We start from the raw sequence: 23743 nt of genomic DNA on the forward strand, positions 1-23743 counted from the left end.
TGTATTTTTAATATTATGTGGTAGCTTCTGTAGAAAAGCAATTTACCATTCGAGGGCGGGGGTTGTGGAGACATTGACCACTGGTACAGGGTTTTCCGGTTTTCCACAACCCTGTACCAGTGGTAAATGTCTCCACAACCCCCGCCCTCGAATGGTAAATTGCTTACATTTCCATCTTTGGCTGTCACCTTCCTCATGCAGACCTTACACACAGCCTAGTCCAGGTTAGCTGGCTCTCCCTGGTTATTCGATCGGAACTCGAAATGCTTCCGAATTGTAGCAGCAGCTTCTTTTTTCTTTTTTTTAGGGACCAACACACTTGTGCTCGCTGTACGTTTTACTAAGCGTCCCTTCTGAAGAGAAGCAGTCTGACATTGTTTACAAAAAGGTCTGTCATCACTTTCATAGCATCTGCAGACAGTGGTGCTGGACGAACACTCTAAAGGCGATTATATATATATATATATACACACACATACATTTACATATACAGAATATGTGCACCATATATATGTATGTATGTACATATATATGCATGTATATATTCCAACGATATTGACAGTAAAAAATTGCGGTATACGGTATTACAGTATTACCGCCTAATCCTAATGCTCACACACACACACGCACGCTCACACGCACACACATGCTCACACACACTTGCAATCGTAGAGAAACGAGTGTGAGGGTGAGAGAAAGAGAGACAGCCGTACCTGGACAGAGGATGCGGCCCCTCCTCCCACTCCGATCCTGTACACCGGCCCCCCGATCTTCACCACCTCCATTCCTGACAGGACCAGTCACGTGTCAGTACTGAGTCACTTCCTGTGTCTCAGATGGCTCATCATGCCAATAAAGTTGGATTGAATTGAAGGAACACTTCCATACAGGACTCAGCTGTACCATTTCCCCTTGCCCAGGCTAAATTCTAGCTATGACACACACACACACACACACGCATGTACATACGTATACACACACACACACACACACACCCCCTCACCCCTCTCTGCCTCGTCCTTCTTCACATGGGCATCTTCGATGCAGCCCATCCCACCGCTGAACATGATTGGTTTAATCCATTCGCGCCTCTCCCCATTGGCTAATCTCATTCCGAAGGAGCGGGCAAAGCCTGGAGAGAGAGAGAGAGAAGGAGAGGAGGAGAGGAGGAGAGGAGGAGAGAAGGAGAGGAGGAGAGGAGGAGAGGAGGAGAGAAGAGGAGAGGAGGAGAGCTCAGTGTTCTGGGAGCATGGCAGGGGTAACTCAGAGACAGACTGTTGTTATGAACAGTAGAAAGGCCGTGTGTGTCTACAGTAGGAGTGTGTTATGATTCATCCGAGGGCTCTGGAACGAGGGGAACGAATTCCGTAACGACCCGACTTCGTCCCCGACTCGAGTACACCTGAGATCTTCTCCAGAGTATCCCCTTACTCTTATCGGCTCTCTAGGAATCAGCCAATCGGGAGGCTCGACGCAAAAAGCCGACCCCTAAACTGAGTCACCCTACCTGCCAGGACCGGCTCTCCGAACTTGTTGCCGTAGTCCGAGGCTCCGTTGCTGGCCTCGATGGCCACCTGCAGCGGGGGGGCGAAGGTAGGGGGGTACTCCCACCCCTCCCCCTCACTCTCCCATGGGAGGCTGTAACCTGGGCAACAAGGAGGGGGGGGGGGGGGGCGGGGGGGGGACAGACAGACAGACAGATAGATGGTTCATTAACACCTAATACAGGTCTAACCCTGAACTATGGAGGACAGACAAGACAGACAGACAGACAGACAGACAGACAGAGAGAGAGAGAGAGAGAGAGAGAGAGAGAGAGAGACAGACAGACAGACAGACAGACAAGACAGACAGGCAGGCAGGCAGGCAGGCAGGCAGACAGCGTGACAGACAGACAGACAGACAGACAGCGTGATAGACAGACAGACAGACTCACCAGGTATGTGCAGGTTGCCAAAGCAGTACCCAGCAGTGCCAGCCATGACGTGGCCTCCCTGCCCAGCGCTCTGCACGTCCCTGATACGCCCCCCCGTCCCCGTGGTGGCCCCGCTGAAGGGGGCTACGCCTGGGGGGGAGGAGGGGGGGGGGGGGGGATTATTTTGTAGAAGACTTTAGTAGATTATGTGTGTGTGTGAGTGTGTGTGTGTGTGTGTGTGTGTGTTCTCACCAGTAGGGAAGTTGTGAGTCTCGGCGGTGAAGATGACGTGTCTGAGGGAGCGGCGTGTCTGGTAGGAGCTGGCCTGGCTGGGGTCTCTGGGATACACACACTCCACCTCCACCCCCTGGATACCACTGAGGACAGACAGACACACACACACACACACACACACACACACACACACACACACACACAATATTGGGTGTTCACACATAGAAATATGTAAAAGAAATATGTCACATAGAGAAAAACAATGGTCCAAACCCCATGGTTCTATCATGTATGGTTCAAAAGTTATCAAGGTTGACCTCTTTACATACACATGTGAATTACTGGAATTGATCTCAATAGAATCTAGACCTAACAAGTGGTCACTGCTATGCAGAAATGGAACGCAAATTATGAAATTCAACTTTATCTTTTAAATTATTCATTTTGATTACACAAACATAAATATCATTATTTTCTGAATTTTAAGACCAATATTAATAGCAAATGGGACAATTGATCACACAATTCATAGTGAGCCAGCTGTCTATTAACGTTACAAGTTAGCCAGACCATTCACACAAACAGCGTCTAGCGGGCGAGAGTAGACGGGGCTCCGGAGCAGAGAAGGCTACATTTTCTAATCAAAATCCACGGAATACAAGACAAACATGTATCGATATGTATATATTTTTACATGGAGTTTAATTTGATAGAAAACCTAGCCCACAGACGAACAGATTTCAATAACGATGCATATCTTTCAAATCACACACACACACATCTCTCCTTAAAATCGGCGCAGGAAAAAAACCTCTGATGTGAGGAGAAGTGAGGGTAGACTAATATAAAGTCAAGATGCCTTACATACAGGTGACGCGTCCATTAAATGGATTACTATTGGTCCAAACCGCGGAAATGGCAAGAAAGAGAGCTTGTAAATAGTCGAAAATCAGCGGAGATAGGGATTAGAACGGCGCTGCTGAAAGCGGTAGTGAGTAGCAAAGGTAACGTTGAAATTACAGTCTTAAAACAATAAGTACACCGAAAACCAAGTACAAAGTAAAACAAGTACACATTTGAACTATAATACAAATGGACATGTATGTTTACACATGTAAGACAACATCTTCCATAATGTATTTTTTTATGGTGATTAAGTAGCGAAACCCTGTTTTCTCCCGTTATGTGACCAGTGGGTGGACACCCGACACAATATTCCTCAACTAAATCTCCATATCACTCACTAGCCAAAGTAAAAGTTGCCCCTAACCACTCAACCTGACAGAGAATACACACACACCTACGCCCACACACACACCCACACCCTCACACCCACACCCTCACACCCACACACCCACACACACCCCCCTACCTGTGTCCAGGGGCCACATCTCTCTTCCCCGCTCTCACCTGCTGTTGTCACAGAACTTGATGACGTTGTTGGGGTTGCTATGGCGCTGGGTGTCCATGATGAGGCTGAAGAGTGTGTCCTTCTGCTCCTGACCGTCAATCACCATGCGCCCGCGGAAGAACCAATGGCGGCTGTGCTCGCTGGGAGAGAGGAGGCGGGACAGAGAGAGCAGAGTCAGGAAGGAGGAGTCTTCTCAGAGGACACAGGCAAGCAGGAACATCCATGGAGGAAACATAGGAATACACACACACGGACACACACACGGACACGGACACACGGATACACACGGACACACACAGATACACACAGACACACACAGACACACACGGATACACACAGACACACACAGACACACACAGACACACACGGACACACACACGGACACGGACACACAGACACACACGGACACACACACACGGACACACATGGACACACATGGACACACATGGACACACATGGACGGAAGGACACGAACGGAAGGACACGAACGGACGGACGGACACACACACCTGTTGGACTGAGCCAGGTCGAAGCACTCAACACTGGTTGGATTCCTCTGAACCTTCTGGAACATCGAGGTGTAATAGTCCAGATCCCAGGAGTCGAAAGCCAGACCTACACACACACACACACACACACACGCACACACGCACAAACATTTAATATGTTGTTTGGATTGACAATAAAACAATAAATCAAACCAGGACCAATAGCAAAGGTCATACAGAAGATCAAGGTTAACCCCGTCACTGTGGGTCTATATGTCACTGTGGGTTTATACAGGGTTCGAGTTATAAACTGAGCTTTGTGGGGGTCTCCAAAATAACAGTGCGAAATTTTCTCATGCACGCGCGCGAATCATGCCCACACAGCGATGGGACTTACACGTTTTAATTAGCCATAGGCTACTCATTTCACCACATCAACAGCACCACATGAAACAACAGCTATAAGCGATAGTTACGGGTATCTCGGCCAATAATTTTGTTGTTTTTGCTATACAGTCCATTCACTTTCCCTGTTAGCACGACACATTGTCCACATCTCCATTTCCAGTGACATCGCACCTGCCATAAATAATCATGTATGCTCGTTAGGGATGGACGGTTTTTCGGTTATACCGAAAACCGGGGTTTATAAAAATAGAAACGGTTTTTTATCAAAACCGTCTGAAACCGGATTTTTTTTATTTTTTAGAAGAATAAAATAGAATAAGAATAAAACAGGAACATGTCACATGTTTGTCGTGTGTGAAAATAACAATGATACAGTTTGAATCTGCTGCGCAATGAGTGAGAGGTTTGGTCAGTTGTGAAGAATAACTGAGGATTAATATCTAATTGGGATTATATTTAAGGGTAACGAATCACTCTATGGGAAAGATAGTTGCCTTCAGTTATTGGTAGATAGGAAAGGTTTTTTACAATTACTCGCTTACATTTAATAAGATCATTTTCGCTGCTCTCTGTAAGCGCATTGGGTCACTTTTGTGAGAAATGCGCTATAGAAATAAAATGTGATTTGATTTGATATCAATCAATCAATCAAACTTTATTTATGTTCTATAGCACAAATCATGCATTGAATGTAACTCCAAGTGCAGTATTTACTAAACCACAATATAATAAAACAAGAGCTATACGGATCAAGAGTGTTTGTGCACAGCGCCACTGTGTGTGAAGGCGCTACTGAAAGTGATGACAGAACGCATGTCTCAGAAGATACGCGGTCACTTAGTGACGCAAAGGTAGTTCTGTATTTATCTCTATCTGTATTAGTACATTTATTTTGAAAGCTCTATTTTGACAGCTCTACCATGGGCACTTTTATTTTGATGGGGCATTCTTTGTTGATTGACTTACGACAGTTCAGGACGAGTCAGTTTTGCGGCATGTGGTTTTTATGAAAAGCTTTAAGTATGTTCACTGCATAATTCTAAGTCTAATATTTCAGTGATTATTGAGCAGTATTCAAATATTTAAATACATTGAGCAGCAGCTGAAACTTTGTCTAAGAACCAAGATATTGAGAAAGCAGTTCATTCAATGAAGACGCTGTTCCAAGAGATGATCTTCCGTGCAGGCGTGCACCCTGGATCAGCGGAGCTGGTGTGTTAAGTGTTCATGTGTTTTCTTGTATGGTGTAGCTTACAAAAGTCTGCCTTTCCACTTATATTTGTGAAACTAAGTAGCCTAAATGTGTTGCGACTGTGCTTACGGTGTTTTAATGGTGTTCGACATGAGTGTATTGTAGCAGTAGGGCTCAATTATTTGAAATTGGCGCTCTTTTTTTTTCTTTCATTTTTTTTTTATTTTTATTAATTTTTCGGTTAACCGGAAAACCCCGGTTTTAGTCTTTGACGGTTTTTCGGTTTCAATAATTGGAAACCGTCCATCCCTAATGCTCGTCCATGAATTGTGCTTTCATCTAATGTTATGCTACTACGGGAATCAAGTGATTTGACATTAGAAATGAATTTGTTTCATCTCTTGTGCAATGTGCTCTACCAGGGCTTGACATTAAGCTTTTTCAGGTACTTGTCCTTCGGAGTGAACTTATCTTTTACTTGTCCTAGAGCTCAAGTTACTTGTCCAAATCCAAAGATTTTGAAAAAGCAATAATATGAATAATAATATATTATACTCTCACCGGCCACTTCATTAGGTACACCTTTTCAACTGCTTGTTAACGCAAATACCTAATCAGCCAATCATGTGGCAGCAACTCAATGCATTTAGGCATGTAGACATGGTCAAGACGATCTGCTGAAGTTCAAACCAGCATCAGAATGGGAAATAAAGGTGATTTAAGTGACTTTGAACCTGGTATGGTTGTTGGTGCCAGACGGGCTGTTGCGTGATATTATAGTGTCAATATGGACCAAAATCTCTGAGGAATGTTTCCAGCACCTTGTTGAATCTATGCCACGAAGAATTAAGGCAGTTCTGAAGGCAGAAGAGGGGGTCCAACCCCAAGGTGTGCCTAATGAAGTGGCCAGTGAGTGTATGTGTATGCAAATAACACATTTGACTACTATTGAGTTGATATTGTATCCTTAATTTTCAAATGTAGCCTATTCATTAAACAATATTTTGTAATTATTTAAAAACGTAGGGGTAATCAGTGATTACCCTAACCCTAACCCTTTTAGATTAAGATTGGCCACAAAAGGGATGAATATCTAGGAATATTTACAAAAAAATGTGTAACTACAGTCCCTCCCCAATGGAAGCAATCTTATTTGCTAGCCTTTGGATAGTATCCTATATTCAAATTGAGAAATCTATCATTAGTGTCATGAGTTCGTATTGCGATGTGCTGGTCTTAAAACTTCAAACCTAAAATATACGATCGCATCGAACTACATGAAAATAAGACATAGGCATTGAGAAGAAGCGGCGCATGTTCACGTGAATGGCACTAGTGACAGGAGACCCACAACACTATGGCTGCGTTCGTAAACTCGCTCTGGAATCTGATCAGCACTCATGGAATGCCTTTTGTCCAATCAAATTACTTGGTCTCTTTATGACGTTGAACGCAGTGTGCGCTCTGGCGCAATGAGCGAATTTACGAACTATGACGATAACGAACTAAGAGAGACTGAAATAGCCAGAATGAGGCGCGGCTATTACTATTCAGATCGGAAGGAGGAATTAATGTTTGCAGATATTAATACATATTGATTTGTTTTTTTGTTTTGACTTGTCCATCGGACAACTGCAGGAGGAAGTCCACTTGTCCAAACATAAAATGTACTTGTCCCGGACAAGCGGACAAGCCTTAATGTCGAGCCCTGTCTACAATCTGGGCACATGAATGATCGGATCGGTGAGCAGGGGCCAACTGTCGCGCCATTCATCTCATTAAGTTTAATAATTGGATTCAGTTTTGTATAAGGCATCCTTTCTTTAGCAACAGTATAGGCTGCCCTGAACTAACTAGCTGTCTCCTTATACATACTGGAGGTGAGTTCTGCTACTTTCTTCGGAAGCACTTGCTTTTGTTTGAGCTCTGCTATTTCAACAGTTTCAACGTTGGGTGTCATAACAGGTGCAGCTGAATTCAAGTTTGGTTTCTTGGTTGAAAACCCGAAACTTTCCAGGCTTGTCGGCTCGGTCGGCAGCAGTGGCCTTTTTTGGGGCGGCATGATAGCTAGCTACTGAATGTTTTCTTCTCAATAATCACGTTCGCAAGCTCTCAACGATCATATTCTGCTGTTGCACAATATTCTACTGCGCCCCATAGTGTCTTGGTGGTAAAGTGCAGGCAGTCAAAGACATACTGTCATTCACAGGAGATTAATGCTGGTGCGCGTAGTTCTTTTGGAAAACGTGTTTATTTTAGAATATTTATCATATAAATAAATATAAATAATACTCATTACATTGACATCTTTGATCAAATAATGGTTGTGGTAATGTATTATTAGCGACCCCCACAGATGTATGATTTTACTGCTTTCATGGGAGCTCAGACCTTCCTTATGGGAGCTCAGCTCCCATTGGCTCCCACATAACTCGAACCCTGGGTTTATATGTAGTGGATATGTCACTGTGGGTCTATATGTAGTGGATATGTCCAGAGCATTTAGCAGTAACAGTCTTCAGACTTCAGGACACACACTGGGTTAGTGTTAAAGGATTACCACACACATATCTTGGTCTAGCTTCTACCTAAAACTGGCAAACTGTTAAATCACTGACATACACATACACACACGCACACACACACACACGCACACACACACGCACACACACACACACACACACACACACACACACACACACACACACACACACACACACACACACACACACACACGCAGACAGCACAGTCTAATTACAGATGGAAAAAAAATAGACACACACACGCGCAGCATGCTTAAGTCTAATTAGACACACACACACACACACACACACACACACACACACACACACACCACAGTCTAATTACAGATGGGAAAAAAAATAGACACACACACACGCAGCATGCTTAAGTTTAATTAGACACACACACACACACACACACACACACACACACGTGAGCTAATCAGCGACACTATCCCTGTCCTGTGACTTCAGCCATCTCTGTAATAATGTTCCACACCGTGACCCATCACCCTCCCACACCCCCCCAGACATAAGGTACTCACACAGTGGAGCAGGACTGAGAGAGAGAGAGAAAAGAGAGAGAGAGAGAGGAGAAATAGAGAGAGAGAGAGAGAGAGAGAGAGAGAGAGAGAGAGAGAGAGAGAGAGAGAGAGAGAGAGAGAGAGAGACAATAAGGCAAATGTTAGAAGATAGCCAGAGTTAGCAGAAGACAGTGATAATAAAATGTAGCCACTGTGGTGGGAGGATGGAGGGAGGGAGAGAGGGAGAGAAAGGGAGGAGGGAGGGAGGAGGGAGGGCAGAGAGAGGGGGAGGAGGGAGGGCAGGGAGAGGACTGCAAGAGAACAGACAAGAAATATAAAGGGCTGGAAAAAACAGGAGAGACATCTCTGAGAGATGGAGGGATGGAGGAAAGAGGAGTACACATCCATCAGTGCCTAAACAAGGCAGGGGTCCAGATGTGTGTGTGTGTGTGTGTGTGTGTGTGTGTGTGTGGCGAGGTCGCCCCCTCACCCAGCTCCTCGTTGGCTGTCTCCAAGGCAACGCGGCCCTTCCCCAGGATGTCCACCTCGTAGACCTCCTGCGGTTTGGTTTCCACGGCGAAGGAGGTGACGGGCCGCTGGTACACACACTCCGTCATGCTGTCATACAGACCCCCGATCAGCTCCTCCATCTCTCCCTCCGCCACTGCCTCACTCTGTCCATCCTTGGCCTGGAAACAGAGGAGAGAGAGAACCGACGCTGTCTAACGTTTCCAAAATGTGTGTGTATGTGTCTGTTATGTATGTGCGTGTGTGTGTGGGGTGTATGTGCGTGTGCTTGTGCGTGTGTATGTGTCTGTTATGTAAGTGCGTGTGTGTGTCTGTTATGTGCGTGTGTGTGTGTGTGTGTGTATGTGTGTCTGTTATGTATGTGCGTGTGTGTGTATGTTATGCATGTGCATGTGTGTGTATGTGTGTGTATTAGGGGTGCAACAGTTCTCGTTTTTTTTACAGACGGTATGGTTCACCTTCCACGGTTCAATACACTAGTGACCCGTGGCGGTTTTTGGTTTATGCTGCGTTTCATTCTAAGTCAGAGGTCGGGTTGGTCTGGAACGCAGCTGCTTCTTGTTCAACTGTTTGTTCATGGCGAGCGGAGTTGAGAACATGGCAACAGTTTGAGGAAGCCCCGGATTGCTACAAATCTGTGTTGTGGGGTCATTCATTCTGGTTTTGGTATTGAATACAGCGATGAGGGAATGAAAACAGTGAACAGAAACGCATGTCGCAGAAATGCTTCACGCGTGTCGTATATGCGCATAATATGCGCACAATGGGCTACAGCTGGTACAGCTCTCATAGCTAAAGTGCATTTTTACTTTCATTTCTATCTTTCCTATACCAGTCGTCAAGCCTAAGAGGCACATTTGTGACTGCAGTTGGTGAAACCGTAAACCACTCGCATACGTGAAACCGCTATAAATATCTCTCTTAATATGTACACTTTGTGGAATGGATTCATTGTTATTGTTTTCCGGAGGCTATCGGTAATCGACTGTCGGTTTACATGGCTTGTAAATATACTTTCGTTTTAGGACGTGTTCAAAAGCAAGGACTGTGTGATCATCTCATTATGTGTAGTTATGTGTTTTTAGCATGTTGATGTTCTATCAGCATGTTGTGATGTTATTAAAATACAGTTTAGACCTAGCCCCTAGCTGTTAGCAGTGTTAGCAGCAGTTTCAAAGTTCCATAAGTATAAGCAAAATAAAGTAAAGTAACAGTTTGTAAATAAATAGTAGCATTTTTTTTCTCCTTACGCACAAAAACACGTACTGAAACTGAACCGAAACCGTGACCCAAAAACCAAGGTTCATACCGAACCGTGGACCAACTGAACCGTTGCACCCCTAGTGTGTATGTTTGTGTATGTGTGTGTGTGTGTATGTGTCTGTGTGTGTGTGTATAGACCTGGATCAGCAGCCTGCGTGACAGCTCCAGGCGGGTGACGTGTGTGAGGCCGGCGCTCTGGCAGATGGACACGGCGTTGGTGGACCACGCAGTGGAGAAGTTCAGCCTGCAGGGGGCGACGACAACACACAGAGACACACACACAGAGACACACACACACACACACACACACACACACACACACAGGCAGTTTGAACTAGAGCATCTTCTACCGTTCCACTGGACCGGAAGTGACTCGTGCTACCGACTCAGTCCAAGATCAACCCTCGGGCCTAGACACTTCTTGATGGCGTGTGTGTGTGTGTGTGTGTACCTGGGGCCTATCTCCACCAGCCTCCCTCCCTCCACCTCTCTCAGGTGAGGCTCTTCCGATAGCGGTTCTGTCTGCATGGAGGGGCGGAACAGCCACAGGAGAACCTCCCTCTGTTCTGGACTCAGGGACTCAGAACCTGGACGAGGGAGAAGAGGATGGAGGGGGAGGGAGGGAGAAGAGAGAGAGGGAGGGAGAAGAGAGGGGGAGGGAGAAGAGAGAGAGGGAGGGAGGGAAAAGAGAGAGAGGGAGGGAGGGAAAAGAGAGAGAGAGAGGGAGGGAGGGAGGGAGAAGAGAGAGGGAGGGAGGGAGAAGAGAGAGGGAGAGAGTTAAATATAGAGTCTCGAGGAATGTGAGGCTCTGGTTCATATGTGATGATGTCACGCAGACACACTGTACCTGCCAGCTCCACATTGTAGCACAGCTCGCTGGTGATTGACAGCTCCGGGTGATGCTGGGTGGCCCTCTGTAAGGCCCGCCCCCTCTCTGCCTCCCTGCTGTAGAACCTCACCACAGTCATGACTGAGAGAGGAGGGGGAGAGAGAGAGAGAGAGAGAGAGAGAGAGAGAGAGAGAGAGAAAGAGAGGGGGGGAGAGAGAGGGGGGGGGGGAGAGGGAGAGAGAGAGAGAGAGAGAGAGAAAGAGAGGGGGGGAGAGAGAGAGAAAGAGAGAGGGAGGAAGGGGGGTGGAGAGTGGAAGAGAGAATGAAAAGAGGCAAGAGAGAGAGGGAGTGAGTGAGAGAGAGAGGGAGGGAGCGAGAGAAAGAGAGAGAGAGAGAGAGAGAGAGAGAGAGAGAGAGAGAGAGAGAGAGAGAGAGAGAATGCTATGAATTCCACAAAGACACTGAACAGGATCAATGAGTTCATCAAGGCGCAGCGATAATCAATCATCAATGAGGACTGAGGCTGACTCCATATCTGGACTGAAGGCTGACTCCAGACCAGTCCCCTGCCCTTTGGCCCAGGATAGTTCCAGGCCATGAGGTCACACACAGAACGACAGCCATCAGGCCCGGGAGGACACGGTGTGCTGTGTCCCTTACAAGACCCAAGAAAACTGACACAAAGACACACATCAGGGGTGAGAGTTTCAATTGAAATTCAGTGCAACTGCAAGCTTATCGTTGGGGGGGGGGGGGGGTTGGGTACAGGACACACTGAGTTCTACGGTAACGATAACTCTGACCAAAGTCATCACCCAGGACAACAGGGGAACGGGTGAGGTTGAGCATTTGAGCACAGTGCACACAGATCCGGAGGTCATCACAGGACATGAGTTCGGACAAATAGTTCCGCTGAAAAGCGACACATACGCATGACAGAAGTCCTCGAATGCAACTGTTATTATTTCATGGGCGTCACATATATTCAACGAGGTTCGTTTGGGAAGAGGTGATCCCTTTGACTGACATTTACGTCCTCCACTGCATTCATAACATATCTTATGACTACCTGCACACTCCCTGATTCCTTGAACACTACTTCTACTTGCACTTTCGGTACTGCTCCATATCTGTACTATATTGCACACCGTATGACAGTGTATTACATCTCATTGCAACCTGCATAGCATTTTTGCACCACCTGACTACTACTTGAACGTCCTGTAATGTGTCATACCAGAACTATTGCATACTATATGATATTGTAATGCACAGCTTTCTTTTTTTAAAGTTATTTTTTCTGAGTGGGGCAGTCCCACTCTTATTTTTCATTTTATTGACAGATACAGTAGAGATTTAGACAGGAAGGATGGGTGAGAGAGAGAGGAGGGATGACATGCAGGATATAATATCACCCTACTCATTTACTTTATTCTATTATTGTTATTATTTGTATTCCTGCTGCTATTGTTGATTTTGTATCCTGCTTTATTTTATTATTGATCTTGTTATTCTGCTGCAATGCCAATGTTGAAGAACCTGAACCCAATAATTGTATTGTGTGTACCCTTGTGATTGTAATAAAAGCAATTCTGATTCTGATTCCAACTGAATCTCCTCTCTTGTCACTGACAGCTAATGAAGACCCTCACAGACAGACTAAGGACAGGACAGGGGTCAACCTTGATTATCTGCCCGTTGCATCACAAGGCACACACGCCACACGCACAGTCCATCAGGAGGATTTAGTTAACTGGTCACCACACAAAAACAGTGATGTCCTTTAAGTCAACAGACGGCTTTGTTGTTGAGACCGACAGACAGCTACAGTGTCTACACGTGAAGTTAGATGAGCAGAACTGTATGATCTGATCTGGAGCCTGTATAGTTAGGCTATACAGATCACCTCCACAGATCACTTCCTGTATCATGTCTCTGAACATGCACATTAATTCAGCTGTAAATCAGAATCGACCGATAGAAACGATAGATCAAAGTTAGCTTCGTTACAAAGTTGCAGTCCCGTGGACGCCCCATGTGTTTGGTAAGAAGTAAGCGACTTCAAAACAACTCGTAGCTAAGTTGATCCTGGACTCCAACAGTAGTGGGACAGACAGAAAGTGGAAGCTTACCTTTCAGTTCCCTGTTGTCTGTAGAATGGATGATGATGATGGGAGATCAGACAGAGACCCTACTAGTTGACAAGCCTCTCGACTTCTGAGTCGTCCGACCCACGTGTGGCGGTAGTGGAGTGGAGCAGAGGAGGGACGACAACTGCGCATGCGTGATTTCTACACTAACCACCCCCCCCCCCCCCCCCGAATAAAGATGGTGTGCATTTGGATGACGAATGTTGTCAAATGCCAAAGAAGAATGACTATCATTCATTTCTTTCAATATCGGTTCATCTCGTACCTTATAATGTGATCAATGCTCTCATACTGTAGACGACTTTAACATTGTAATTATGTTTTATGGAGAAGGAGAACGCGGTTTAGGAATGGGACACATTCACACTGAGAAAGAGTCGACAAGTGCCCAGATGTGCAGTCTTAGATATATTTAATAAATTAAAACAAGGTACAAAAAAGAAACAATGTACATTTCGTCCCCCCCTCCCCTCCCCCTCCCTCTCCCTCTCCCTCCTTTCTCTTGACAGTGACAAACATGTTGAGACTGAGCCCTTGGGAGCAGGATAAAATTGCCACCGGACACTGATCGAAGGTCAGTTTTGCATCTTTAACCACGATACGGTTATGGTCATGATTTAGGGGAGGTAATCTGATCCTAGAACTGCGTCGTAGGGGCAATGTCTACCCGGAGCATTCCCTTGCACAGTGTCACACACTCACAGTAACATATAATCCCAAGAACCACCCCCCCCCCCCCCCCCCTCCCTCCCTCCATACACACACACACACACACACACACACACACACACACACACACACACACACACCCCCCCCAAAAAAACACACACATGCTACATGTCTGCAGGCACCTAGAATAAGACCAAGAAGGATGGGACTGAGATGATGTCATAAGAGACCTGGGAGCCAACTGTTCTGGATCATGTGTGTGTGTGTGTGTGTATGGGGGGAGGTTCCATTTTGGCTCTTAGAGGTGTGTGACCTCACACATCACTGTCTGGCCCCTCCTTCATCTCCTTCTGAGGGGCACCCCGTGGCTGGGGGAGGGGGACTGGGGGTTCGCTCGGTTGACAAGCGTCAGGGTTAAGAGCAAGTCAGTGTGTCGCAGTTCTACAGATCTGAATATCACACGGTGGACGATGGATGATGGATGATGGATGGTGGATGATGGATGGTGGGTGATGGATGGGGGATGATGGATGATGGATGGTGGGTGATGGATGGGGGATGGTGGATGATGGATGGTGGATGATGGATGGTGGATGGTGGGTGATGGATGGGGGATGGTGGATGATGGATGATGGATGATGGATGGTGGATGATGGATGATGGATGGTGGATGATGGATGGTGGATGGTGGATGATGGATGGTGGATGGGGGTGGAGCTCCTTGGTTCTGACCGGTGAACAGTCGATCCAGGTGGTCAGTGACTCGTTGGGAGTTTTGCTGTACAGTGAGCAGGAGGAGATCAGGGGGCACTAAGTGTGTGGAATGTAAGGAGGGTCTGTATGTTTTGGGGGGGGTCTGTGTGTTTGGGGGGGGAAGGCGTGCACGTGTAGGTCTGATATAAGTGCACCCGACGAGTGGAGAAGATACATCCGTGCAGGTATGTACATTACACACACACCAATACGCGCGCACGCACGCACACACACACACACACAAATCAATTGTTCGCTAATAACTGTTAATACGCACATGATTAATAGATTTGCACGATTACAGTGACTGCAGTCCACAGTTAAAACAACTCACCCCCTACAAACACTCATCCCTCTCACTTCTCTCCTGCATTTACTTCACTCCCCTTCGCTCCCCCTCCCCCTCACACTCCCCCCTTTGCCTTCCGTCCAAGCTTGCCTACGGAACCACCGTCCCAAACGAAGTCCTCTCGTCCGAGCAAACCTTGACAACAGAACGTTCTTCATCCAGGGGAAGAGTACAGTATATGACTGTGTGTGTGTGTGTGTGTGTGTGTGTGTGTGTAGGAGAGCCTTCTAGGTGTCCGGGCTGGGCGGGGGGGGCAGGAGTGCAGACAGTACGACCGTCTTGTTTCTAGTCAGTTTAGTGGTTAAGACCTTTAGCCACCACCACTCATTCCCCCAGAAAGGCAAATATCAAAAATAAAAAAGACTATTTCACATGACGTTCCACGATAATTTTGGCAAACGTAAGAGCACGGGGGGGCATGAGTTGGGTGATATATAGTAGTATGCAGTAAATATGCGTGTCCGCGGAATCCCGTCCTGACATTGGTCCCTCTCTCCCCCTAATAGCAGCAGCAGCAGCAGCAGGACTGACACCCCCGTGTTACAATATATATATATATATATGTATACATATACGTTTATATATTTCTTTTTTTTGTTTTCTTTCGAAGAAAAAAAAGAAGAGTCGACTAGCTACGGTACCGCTATCGTTTCACATCGATGCTAATCACCACGGAAACAGCCTAGGAACCACGAAAGATCCGGAAAGACAGAAAAGGAGAGAGAGAAGAGAAACGGAGGTATTTAACAGAGAGAGAGAAGAGAAACAGAGGTATTAAACAGAGAGAGCATGCTGATTGGCTGATAGAGTCATGGTGGGAGGGGCCTCTGCTCTAGGCTCTCCAGTGCAGACCCTGGAACAATGACGAGACAGTGAGAGAGGGAGTGAGATGGAGAGAGAAAGAGAGAGAGTGAGAAATGGAGAGAAAGCAAGAAAGAGGCAAGAGAGGGAGTGAGAGAAAGAGATAATGAAAGAGAGAAAGAAAGGAAGAGAGAGAGAGAGAGAGAGATACACTGGATAGTAAGCAGTCTCCATCAGGACACGGTGTGGATTGACGGTGACGTTTGTCCTATAGCAGGCCTGTGTGGGGAGGGGGGAGGCGGGGCCCATCTCTCGTCCTATAGCAGTGGGGATCTCGTTCCACTCGTCCGATGAAAACTCCAGTGTTAGGGATTTGTGGGCACTGTAGTAGTAGTAGTAGTGTGGAGGGGGGGGGCGGGTCGTTCGTCCGGCTCGTTATGCACTGTAGGTAGTAGAGGCCATGGCTGGGTCGGGGGGGGGGTCAAGGTTCAGGGGCCTCAGTATTCTGCTGCGTACTCTGTCCCGTGAAGCCCTCTGCACACCAGAGTGAACTCCTTCACAATGTCCTTCACCCTCCGCTTGTTCACCCGCTCTCTACGGGAGGGAAGGGGGGAGGAGGAGGGGGAGGGAGAGAGAGAGAGAGAGGAGGAGGGAGAGAGAGAGAGAGAGAGAGAGAGGGGAAGAGTCAAAGAATGTCAGGAAAACAACGACACCGTCTGGCCGTGTTGGTCTGAAGGGGGAAGTGCGAGTGTACAGTTGTATGTTTGTTCCTAAGTGCGTGTGCTTCCGAGTAATAGACATGATGTGTGTGTGCGTGTGTGTGTGTGTGTGTATGCATGTGCATGTGTGTGTGTGTACGTGTGCGTGCGTGCCTGCGTGTGTGTGTATACGTCTCTGTGTGTGTGTGTACGTGTCCGAGTATGTGTGTGCGTGTGTGTGTATGCGTCTCTGTGTATGTGTGTGCGTCACCTGAGTATCTGCTGTGTGAAGGTGTTCTTCTGCTCTGTGGTGAGGCGTGTGGAGGGGAACCCCGGGGCCTGCAGCGCCTCCTTCAGCCACACGGTGAGCAGGGAGAAGCAGTGCTTGTTCATAGAGAACAGCACCTCCGCAAACACGTCCATCAGGCTCCGGGACGAGCCGCCCCCGATCGCCTGCGGAGAGAGGGAGAGAGATCGGGAGGGAGCGGTTGGGGGGGGGGGGGGGAATGGTTCAGTACGATACGGTTTAGCCCCCTGACGTGGCTAGCCTCCGTGCTAAGCTAATTTGTGACACGTTCTAGGCAGATGGACGTTCTAATGCTTTAGTCCTCATATCGGGATCCGATATGGACTTTTCTAAATATATTTGTTGAAAATCAACGACACGTTGCTAGTCAACTAACACAGCTTGTTTTGTGAGCCTGCTAACAATGTAAAGTAGTGTTGTAGTTAACTAGGTAGCAGTGGGGATCCATTGCGTTGCGGTAATTTGGCTCGATTAGCGAGTTTGTGTTGCGATTCTCAACAACGTTGAAACGTAGTTCCGTATTTCAAAAGAAAAGTCCGAACATTTTGATTGGTTGCCGACCAAATTGGTTGCGGACCGAAGCATTAGTACGTGTCACATTTCGGTCTCGCATACGGTTGGAGTGTGTGTGTGTGTGTGTGTGTTCAACTTGACACAGTGGGTTACAGCTGAGGTATGTTTAGAGAGGCATTGACGTGGTGTTCGAGTCTTTAGTGGACCAGGTGTGTGTGTGTGTGTGTGTGTGTGTGTGTCTCACCTCCAGCACGGCCTGCAGCAGTAGTTTGCCCTCCTCCTGCACCACCCTGGCCACTGGGGGCACATCTAAGCAGCGGGGCAATAACTCCGTCTACGGCAGGCACAGAGGGACAAACATCATCAACTACACTCGGCTTCATGAACCGAAACTATGAGTGAGGCACAGAGACGGTGGTAAGTGTGTACCAGGTGGTGTGTCTCTGTGTGTGTGTGTGTGTGTGTGTGTGTGTGTGGTCTACTCACAAAGAACAGGCAGGTGGACTTCACAGTCGGACCCTCTGGGAATTTGAGCGACAGCACTCCTAGAGGAAGGAGGGGGGAGGGCGTCAGCAGGGAACACACAGCAGATGGTCTGACTGGATGTGTCTTAGAGCCAGCACCTCGACACAGACCTGTGTGTCTGACTAGGAAACACCGTCTGATCATCTTTGTTCTTCAGATGTTGTCACGATCATACCCATGAGACTTGGAGCACGATCGTAATGAGGTGTGTGTGTGTGTGTGTGTGTGTGATCCTGACAACATCTGAAGAACAAAAATGATCAGACAGTGTTTCTCCCCACACACATACACACACACACACACACACACACACACACACACACACACACACACAGGGTTGTGTGTGTGTATGAAAGGCGCAGCGAGGCGACACACACTTACCACAATGGAACACAGCTTTCACGTCGAGACTCTCAGACAAGAACAAGTCGGGCTTCCTTTTGAGGGCCTAGGAGGCAGACAGACACATGAACACAGGGCAGAGTGTGTGTGTGCCCCTACCCCTGAGAAGACACTGCACCCCCCCCCACACACACACACACACACACACCACCCTTCCCCAGCACAACCTTTCTGAAGTCCCCACCCCGCACCCCCACACAATCCCACCCCCTCCTTCTTCACTCTAGCCTGGTAGCCAGGTCTGACAGAACAGCAGTGGTTACCGTGGTAACAAAAGCAGACCTGGTTACCAGGCCACAGCTGTCCCCCTGTCTGAGACAAACTACAACCAAAACAACCAAACTCATAAACAACTCCTCCAAATGCAAAAACTCAGCAGGTATAACAAACAAACTGGAGAAAAATCAAACATCGGAAAATCATTTAGAACTTAAGTCAAAACTAAAGGCAATGATGTTTTTTTTCTCAATCATTTGTTTTTTCTCGAAAGACTATTTTTCCTTTTTTTAAAAATTATTCTGGGCTTGGTTGATTGGATTGAATATGCAACAGAAATCCGCAAGTAAGTAACATGTACGGATAAATAGAAATACAACTGATGCTGTAATGAACTCATTCAGGATGGCGGAGAGGAGAGAGGGAGAGAGGGAAAGGGAGAGAGATGGAGATCAGATCTATCCAAAGATAGAAAACTAAAAGGAAGAAGAATGGAGAAGGGAGACAAAAAGAAATAAAAACAGAGGGCAGCCAATTCGTCAGAATCGATTAATTAATTCAATATTAATTAATTTGGGCTTTGACTTTTGGCTCGCGGGCTGGAATGACCTCCAAAAAGGGGCGGGGCTCTGGGATTCTAACCAGTGGGATCGCGAGGTGAACGCTCTGCTTGAACTTTGACCCTGACTTCAACATCATCGTACAATCTTCTTCTTCTCCTTCTTGTGGCGGTGGTATGTTCCTGACACTTCTCTGTCCATACCAACATTTAGGTGACGTTTCTGCAACACGCCTGTATATGAGTCAGTGAGACTGGCTGGCTGGGCAGGTGGGGGGGCACAGAGGAACACTGAAACACCTCACGTTGGTGACAGATGGACCAGTTACCTCAATGGACCCTGGTAATAACATGTAAAGCGTCGCTAATGTAGCAAATGCTCCAAACAGTGACAACTCTCACTACTGCCTTCCGCCGACTCGGTGACCAAGATTTGGGCATTTTTTCCCTCATTCTTTTGGGCATGTAAATGGTGTGTCATTAATCAGGCCCTGTGCTCGGTATAGTCATGGCAACATATTAACTAACTAACTCTGGAGACCGTCTCCATGGTGCCAGGTGTAGTCTAACCCTACACTAACCACCTCCAGAGAGAGAGACCACCTCCATGGTGTAATCTAACCTACACTAACCACCTCCAGAGAGAGAGACCACCTCCATGGTGTAGTCTAACCTACACTAACCACCTCCAGAGAGAGAGAGAGACCACCTCCATGGTGTAGTCTGACCCTAAACTAACCATCTCCAGAGAGAGAGAGAGAGAGACCACCTCCATGGTGTAGTCTAACCTACACTAACCACCTCCAGAGAGAGAGACCACCTCCATGGTGTAGTCTAACCTACACTAACCACCTCCAGAGAGAGAGACCACCTCCATGGTGTAGTCTAACCTACACTAACCACCTCCAGATAGAGAGACCACCTCCATGGTGTAGTCTAACCTACACTAACCACCTCCAGATAGAGAGACCACCTCCATGGTGTAGTCTGACCTACACTAACCACCTCCAGAGAGAGAGAGACCACCTCCATGGTGTAGTCTGACCTACACTAACCACCTCCAGAGAGAGAGAGACCACCTCCATGGTGTAGTCTAACCTACACTAACCACCTCCAGAGAGAGAGAGAGACCACCTCCATGGTGTAGTCTGACCCTACACTAACCATCTCCAGAGAGAGAGACCACCTCCACGGTGTAGTCTAACCTACACTAACCACCTCCAGAGAGAGAGACCACCTCCATGGTGTAGTCTGACCTACACTAACCACCTCCAGAGAGAGAGAGACCACCTCCATGGTGTAGTCTGACCTACACTAACCACCTCCAGAGAGAGAGAGACCACCTCCATGGTGTAGTCTGACCTACACTAACCACCTCCAGAGAGAGAGAGACCACCTCCATGGTGTAGTCTGACCTACACTAACCACCTCCAGAGAGAGACCACCTCCATGGTGTAGTCTAACCTACACTAACCACCTCCAGAGAGAGAGAGAGACCACCTCCATGGTGTAGTCTGACCTACACTAACCACCTCCAGAGAGAGAGAGACCACCTCCATGGTGTAGTCTAACCTACACTAACCACCTCCAGAGAGAGAGAGAGACCACCTCCATGGTGTAATCTAACCTACACTAACCACCTCCAGAGAGAGAGAGACCACCTCCATGGTGTAGTCTGACCTACACTAACCACCTCCAGAGAGAGAGAGACCACCTCCATGGTGTAGTCTAGCCCTACACTAACCACCTCCAGAGAGAGAGACCACCTCCATGGTGTAGTCTAGCCCTACACTAACCACCTCCAGAGAGAGAGAGAGACCACCTCCATGGTGTAGTCTAACCTACACTAACCACCTCCAGAGAGAGAGACCACCTCCATGGTGTAGTCTAACCTACACTAACCACCTCCAGAGAGAGAGACCACCTCCATGGTGTAGTCTAACCTACACTAACCACCTCCAGAGAGAGAGAGACCACCTCCATGGTGCAGTCTGACCTACACTAACCACCTCCAGAGAGAGAGAGAGACCACCTCCATGGTGTAGTCTGACCTACACTAACCACCTCCAGAGAGAGAGAGAGAGACCACCTCCATGGTGTAGTCTGACCTACACTAACCACCTCCAGAGAGAGAGAGACCACCTCCATGGTGTAGTCTGACCTACACTAACCACCTCCAGAGAGAGAGAGACCACCTCCATGGTCTAGTCTAACCTACACTAACCACCTCCAGAGAGAGAGAGACCACCTCCATGGTGTAGTCTAACCTACACTAACCACCTCCAGAGAGAGAGACCACCTCCATGGTGGAGTCTAACCCTACACTAACCACCTCCAGAGAGAGAGAGACCACCTCCATGGTGTCGTCTAACCCAGTGTTTCTCAACCCTCTCCTCGGGGCGCCCCAGCCGCTCCACATATTTGATCTGTTCCACCACCAGCACACCTGATTCAACTAATCAAGTCCAAAGCAATTATGATTTGTACTTGATTAGTTGAGAAACACTGGTCTAACCTACACTAACCACCTCCATGGTGCCAGGGAGAAGGAACTCTGGTAGAAGGAGATGCCAGTAGAGGTTCTGGCAGGGATGGTAGACTGGACGACTGGATGACGAGCCCTGCTCACTCCTGGTCCCCCAGCTGGCTGAACATGTGTGTGTGTGTGTGTGTGTGTGCGTGTGTGTGTGTGCACGACGCAAGGTTAGAAGCCCTGTGTATAGGAGAAGAGACTGAGTCCCCCCTTCAATAGCGCCCTCTGGTGGTTTATTCCATTGCCCTGCCAACATGGAGGGTCGCCCTAAGACCCATTAACAAAGGACAGAAAGAGAGGACAGAGAGAGAGAGAGAGAGAAAGAGAGAGAGAGAGAGAGAGAGAGAGAGAGAGAGAGAGAGAGAGAAAGGGAGAGGCAGAGAGAGAGAGAAAGGGAGAGGCAGAGAGAGAAAGAGAGAAACCCAAAGTGAATGAAATAAGAAACCAAAAACACACCTGAGCTTGGAGTTGCATAAATGAATCAACAATATCAGGATGATCCCTGGGTCCTAAAAATATAATAAAGATGAAACTTAAGAAATCATAATAATAGAAGAATAATATACAAACAGCAACTGAACAGATTCAACAGTCATGTGGAAAGGAAAGCCAACAGAAAAGATCTCATTGAAATAATTTCACACGTGAGTAAGGAACGAAGGGGAGAAAGGGGGAGGGGGAGGGGGAGGGGGGGGTGGGGAGGGAGGGAGGGAGGGAAGGGGAGCGTGTGAAGCTTTGGAAGTGTCTCGTAAAAAAAAAAAAAACAGAGAACAAACGGAAAACAGGCAGAAGAAGAAGAAGAAGAAGACATGGGGTTCCGGAAAAAAGAAAAGAAAAAAAAAGTAACGAGAGAGGGAAAAAAAAAAAGAACAAACCTAAAAGAACTAAAGTGGGTTTGGAGTGGGAACCCAGGAGGCACCTCTGTTACTGTGACAGTAGGGGGTGCTCAATCCAAAATCAACCCCTAGCCCCCCTGCCCCCCCGCCCCCCCATAGCCTCTAGATCTGAGAGGATTATTGCCCTCTGATCGGCCAGATGGAATTTCCGCCATGTTGCTTCGACCCATCGAGACCTTTCTGACATCCACAAGTGCCTGGGGGGGGGGGGGGGGTGTAGGGGCTAGGGTTCCATTTGGGATTGGCCAATCTCACCCCTGCCTCACTCCCTCATCCTACCCCCCCCTCCCATCAGTCAACCCCTCCCCTAATTGTTCCCAGACTCCAAACAACACACGTATTCACCCCGCCCCTTCAAGCCCCCCCCCCCCCGCCCTTCCACTCAACCCAACAAGGTCAAAGGTCAAATTGAGGGCTTATTCAGAGGGTTGCAACTAGGGGCGGCCAACTCTGGTCCAGCAGGACAGCTATAGTGATTTTGTTCCGGCCCAGCATGGACACGCTGAGGTGAAACCGTTCCAGAGTTGACCGACCCTTGTTCCTGACGCGTGACAGAGAGAGAGACGCGCGTGGTTGTCGTTCTACTCAACAACGTCTCTAATCTGGGGGACGTCTCTAATCTGTGGGACGGCGCGGGGCGTTGCAACCCGCTGAATGAGCGGACTGGCTACGGTTTGGATGTTCTAGAAGGGCCACCTGCTCAGAAAGAAAAGAGTTAAAAGGCGACGACAGGAGAGGCAGCCATTACTCAGTCAAACACAGTCAAAGCAGAAGAGGGGAAGGGGGGGGGGGGGGGGGAGGGGGGGAGGAGGAGGGAGGGGGGAGGGGGGAACCAAAAGGGTGAGAAGAGGCAGACAGCAGTCAGTCAGACAGGTCTGGTACAGAGCACAGTAACACACAGTAACACACGGTAACACACGGTAATGACCACTAGAGGGCGTGGTAGCATGTGTACCACATCTAAACATCCCTGCTGGTCATCCATTCTGTTGATTCTCTCATCAAATCATCGGGCCAGAGCAGCATTTTAGGGAGGACGTGATGGACATGGTGTGTTT

The 23743-nt window shown here is 47.8% G+C and overlaps 2 protein-coding genes across 2 annotated transcripts in view; both read right to left on the reverse strand.

Annotated features, from left to right (window-relative positions):
* pfas (phosphoribosylformylglycinamidine synthase) overlaps nucleotides 1-13539 on the reverse strand; it is a 24087-nt gene extending 10548 nt beyond the window's left edge. Inside the window, exons 1-12 of the mRNA XM_080535656.1 lie at nucleotides 13447-13539; nucleotides 11333-11455; nucleotides 10937-11072; nucleotides 10624-10729; nucleotides 9185-9383; nucleotides 4070-4175; nucleotides 3560-3700; nucleotides 2168-2292; nucleotides 1937-2065; nucleotides 1508-1645; nucleotides 1004-1132; nucleotides 714-787 (exon numbers count right to left, since the gene is read on the reverse strand). Coding sequence (XP_080391782.1) covers nucleotides 714-787; nucleotides 1004-1132; nucleotides 1508-1645; nucleotides 1937-2065; nucleotides 2168-2292; nucleotides 3560-3700; nucleotides 4070-4175; nucleotides 9185-9383; nucleotides 10624-10729; nucleotides 10937-11072; nucleotides 11333-11453 — 1404 coding nt within the window. The 5' untranslated portion in view covers nucleotides 11454-11455; nucleotides 13447-13539. The remainder of the gene's footprint in view (nucleotides 1-713; nucleotides 788-1003; nucleotides 1133-1507; nucleotides 1646-1936; nucleotides 2066-2167; nucleotides 2293-3559; nucleotides 3701-4069; nucleotides 4176-9184; nucleotides 9384-10623; nucleotides 10730-10936; nucleotides 11073-11332; nucleotides 11456-13446) is intronic.
* Nucleotides 13540-16533: 2994 nt separating this feature from the next.
* The window catches only part of LOC308162384 (importin-13-like), a gene marked incomplete at its 3' end in the record, with an annotated part of 51603 nt that continues 44393 nt past the window's right edge, over nucleotides 16534-23743 (reverse strand). The window contains exons 13-19 of the mRNA XM_080536541.1: nucleotides 23135-23219; nucleotides 22246-22298; nucleotides 18461-18527; nucleotides 18041-18099; nucleotides 17799-17888; nucleotides 17006-17187; nucleotides 16534-16630 (exon numbers count right to left, since the gene is read on the reverse strand). Coding sequence (XP_080392667.1) covers nucleotides 16534-16630; nucleotides 17006-17187; nucleotides 17799-17888; nucleotides 18041-18099; nucleotides 18461-18527; nucleotides 22246-22298; nucleotides 23135-23219 — 633 coding nt within the window. The remainder of the gene's footprint in view (nucleotides 16631-17005; nucleotides 17188-17798; nucleotides 17889-18040; nucleotides 18100-18460; nucleotides 18528-22245; nucleotides 22299-23134; nucleotides 23220-23743) is intronic.

This window comes from Nansenia antarctica (assembly GCF_963989245.1).
Source record: "Nansenia antarctica genome assembly, chromosome: 7".
NCBI classification, from domain to species: Eukaryota; Metazoa; Chordata; class Actinopteri; order Argentiniformes; family Microstomatidae; genus Nansenia; species Nansenia antarctica.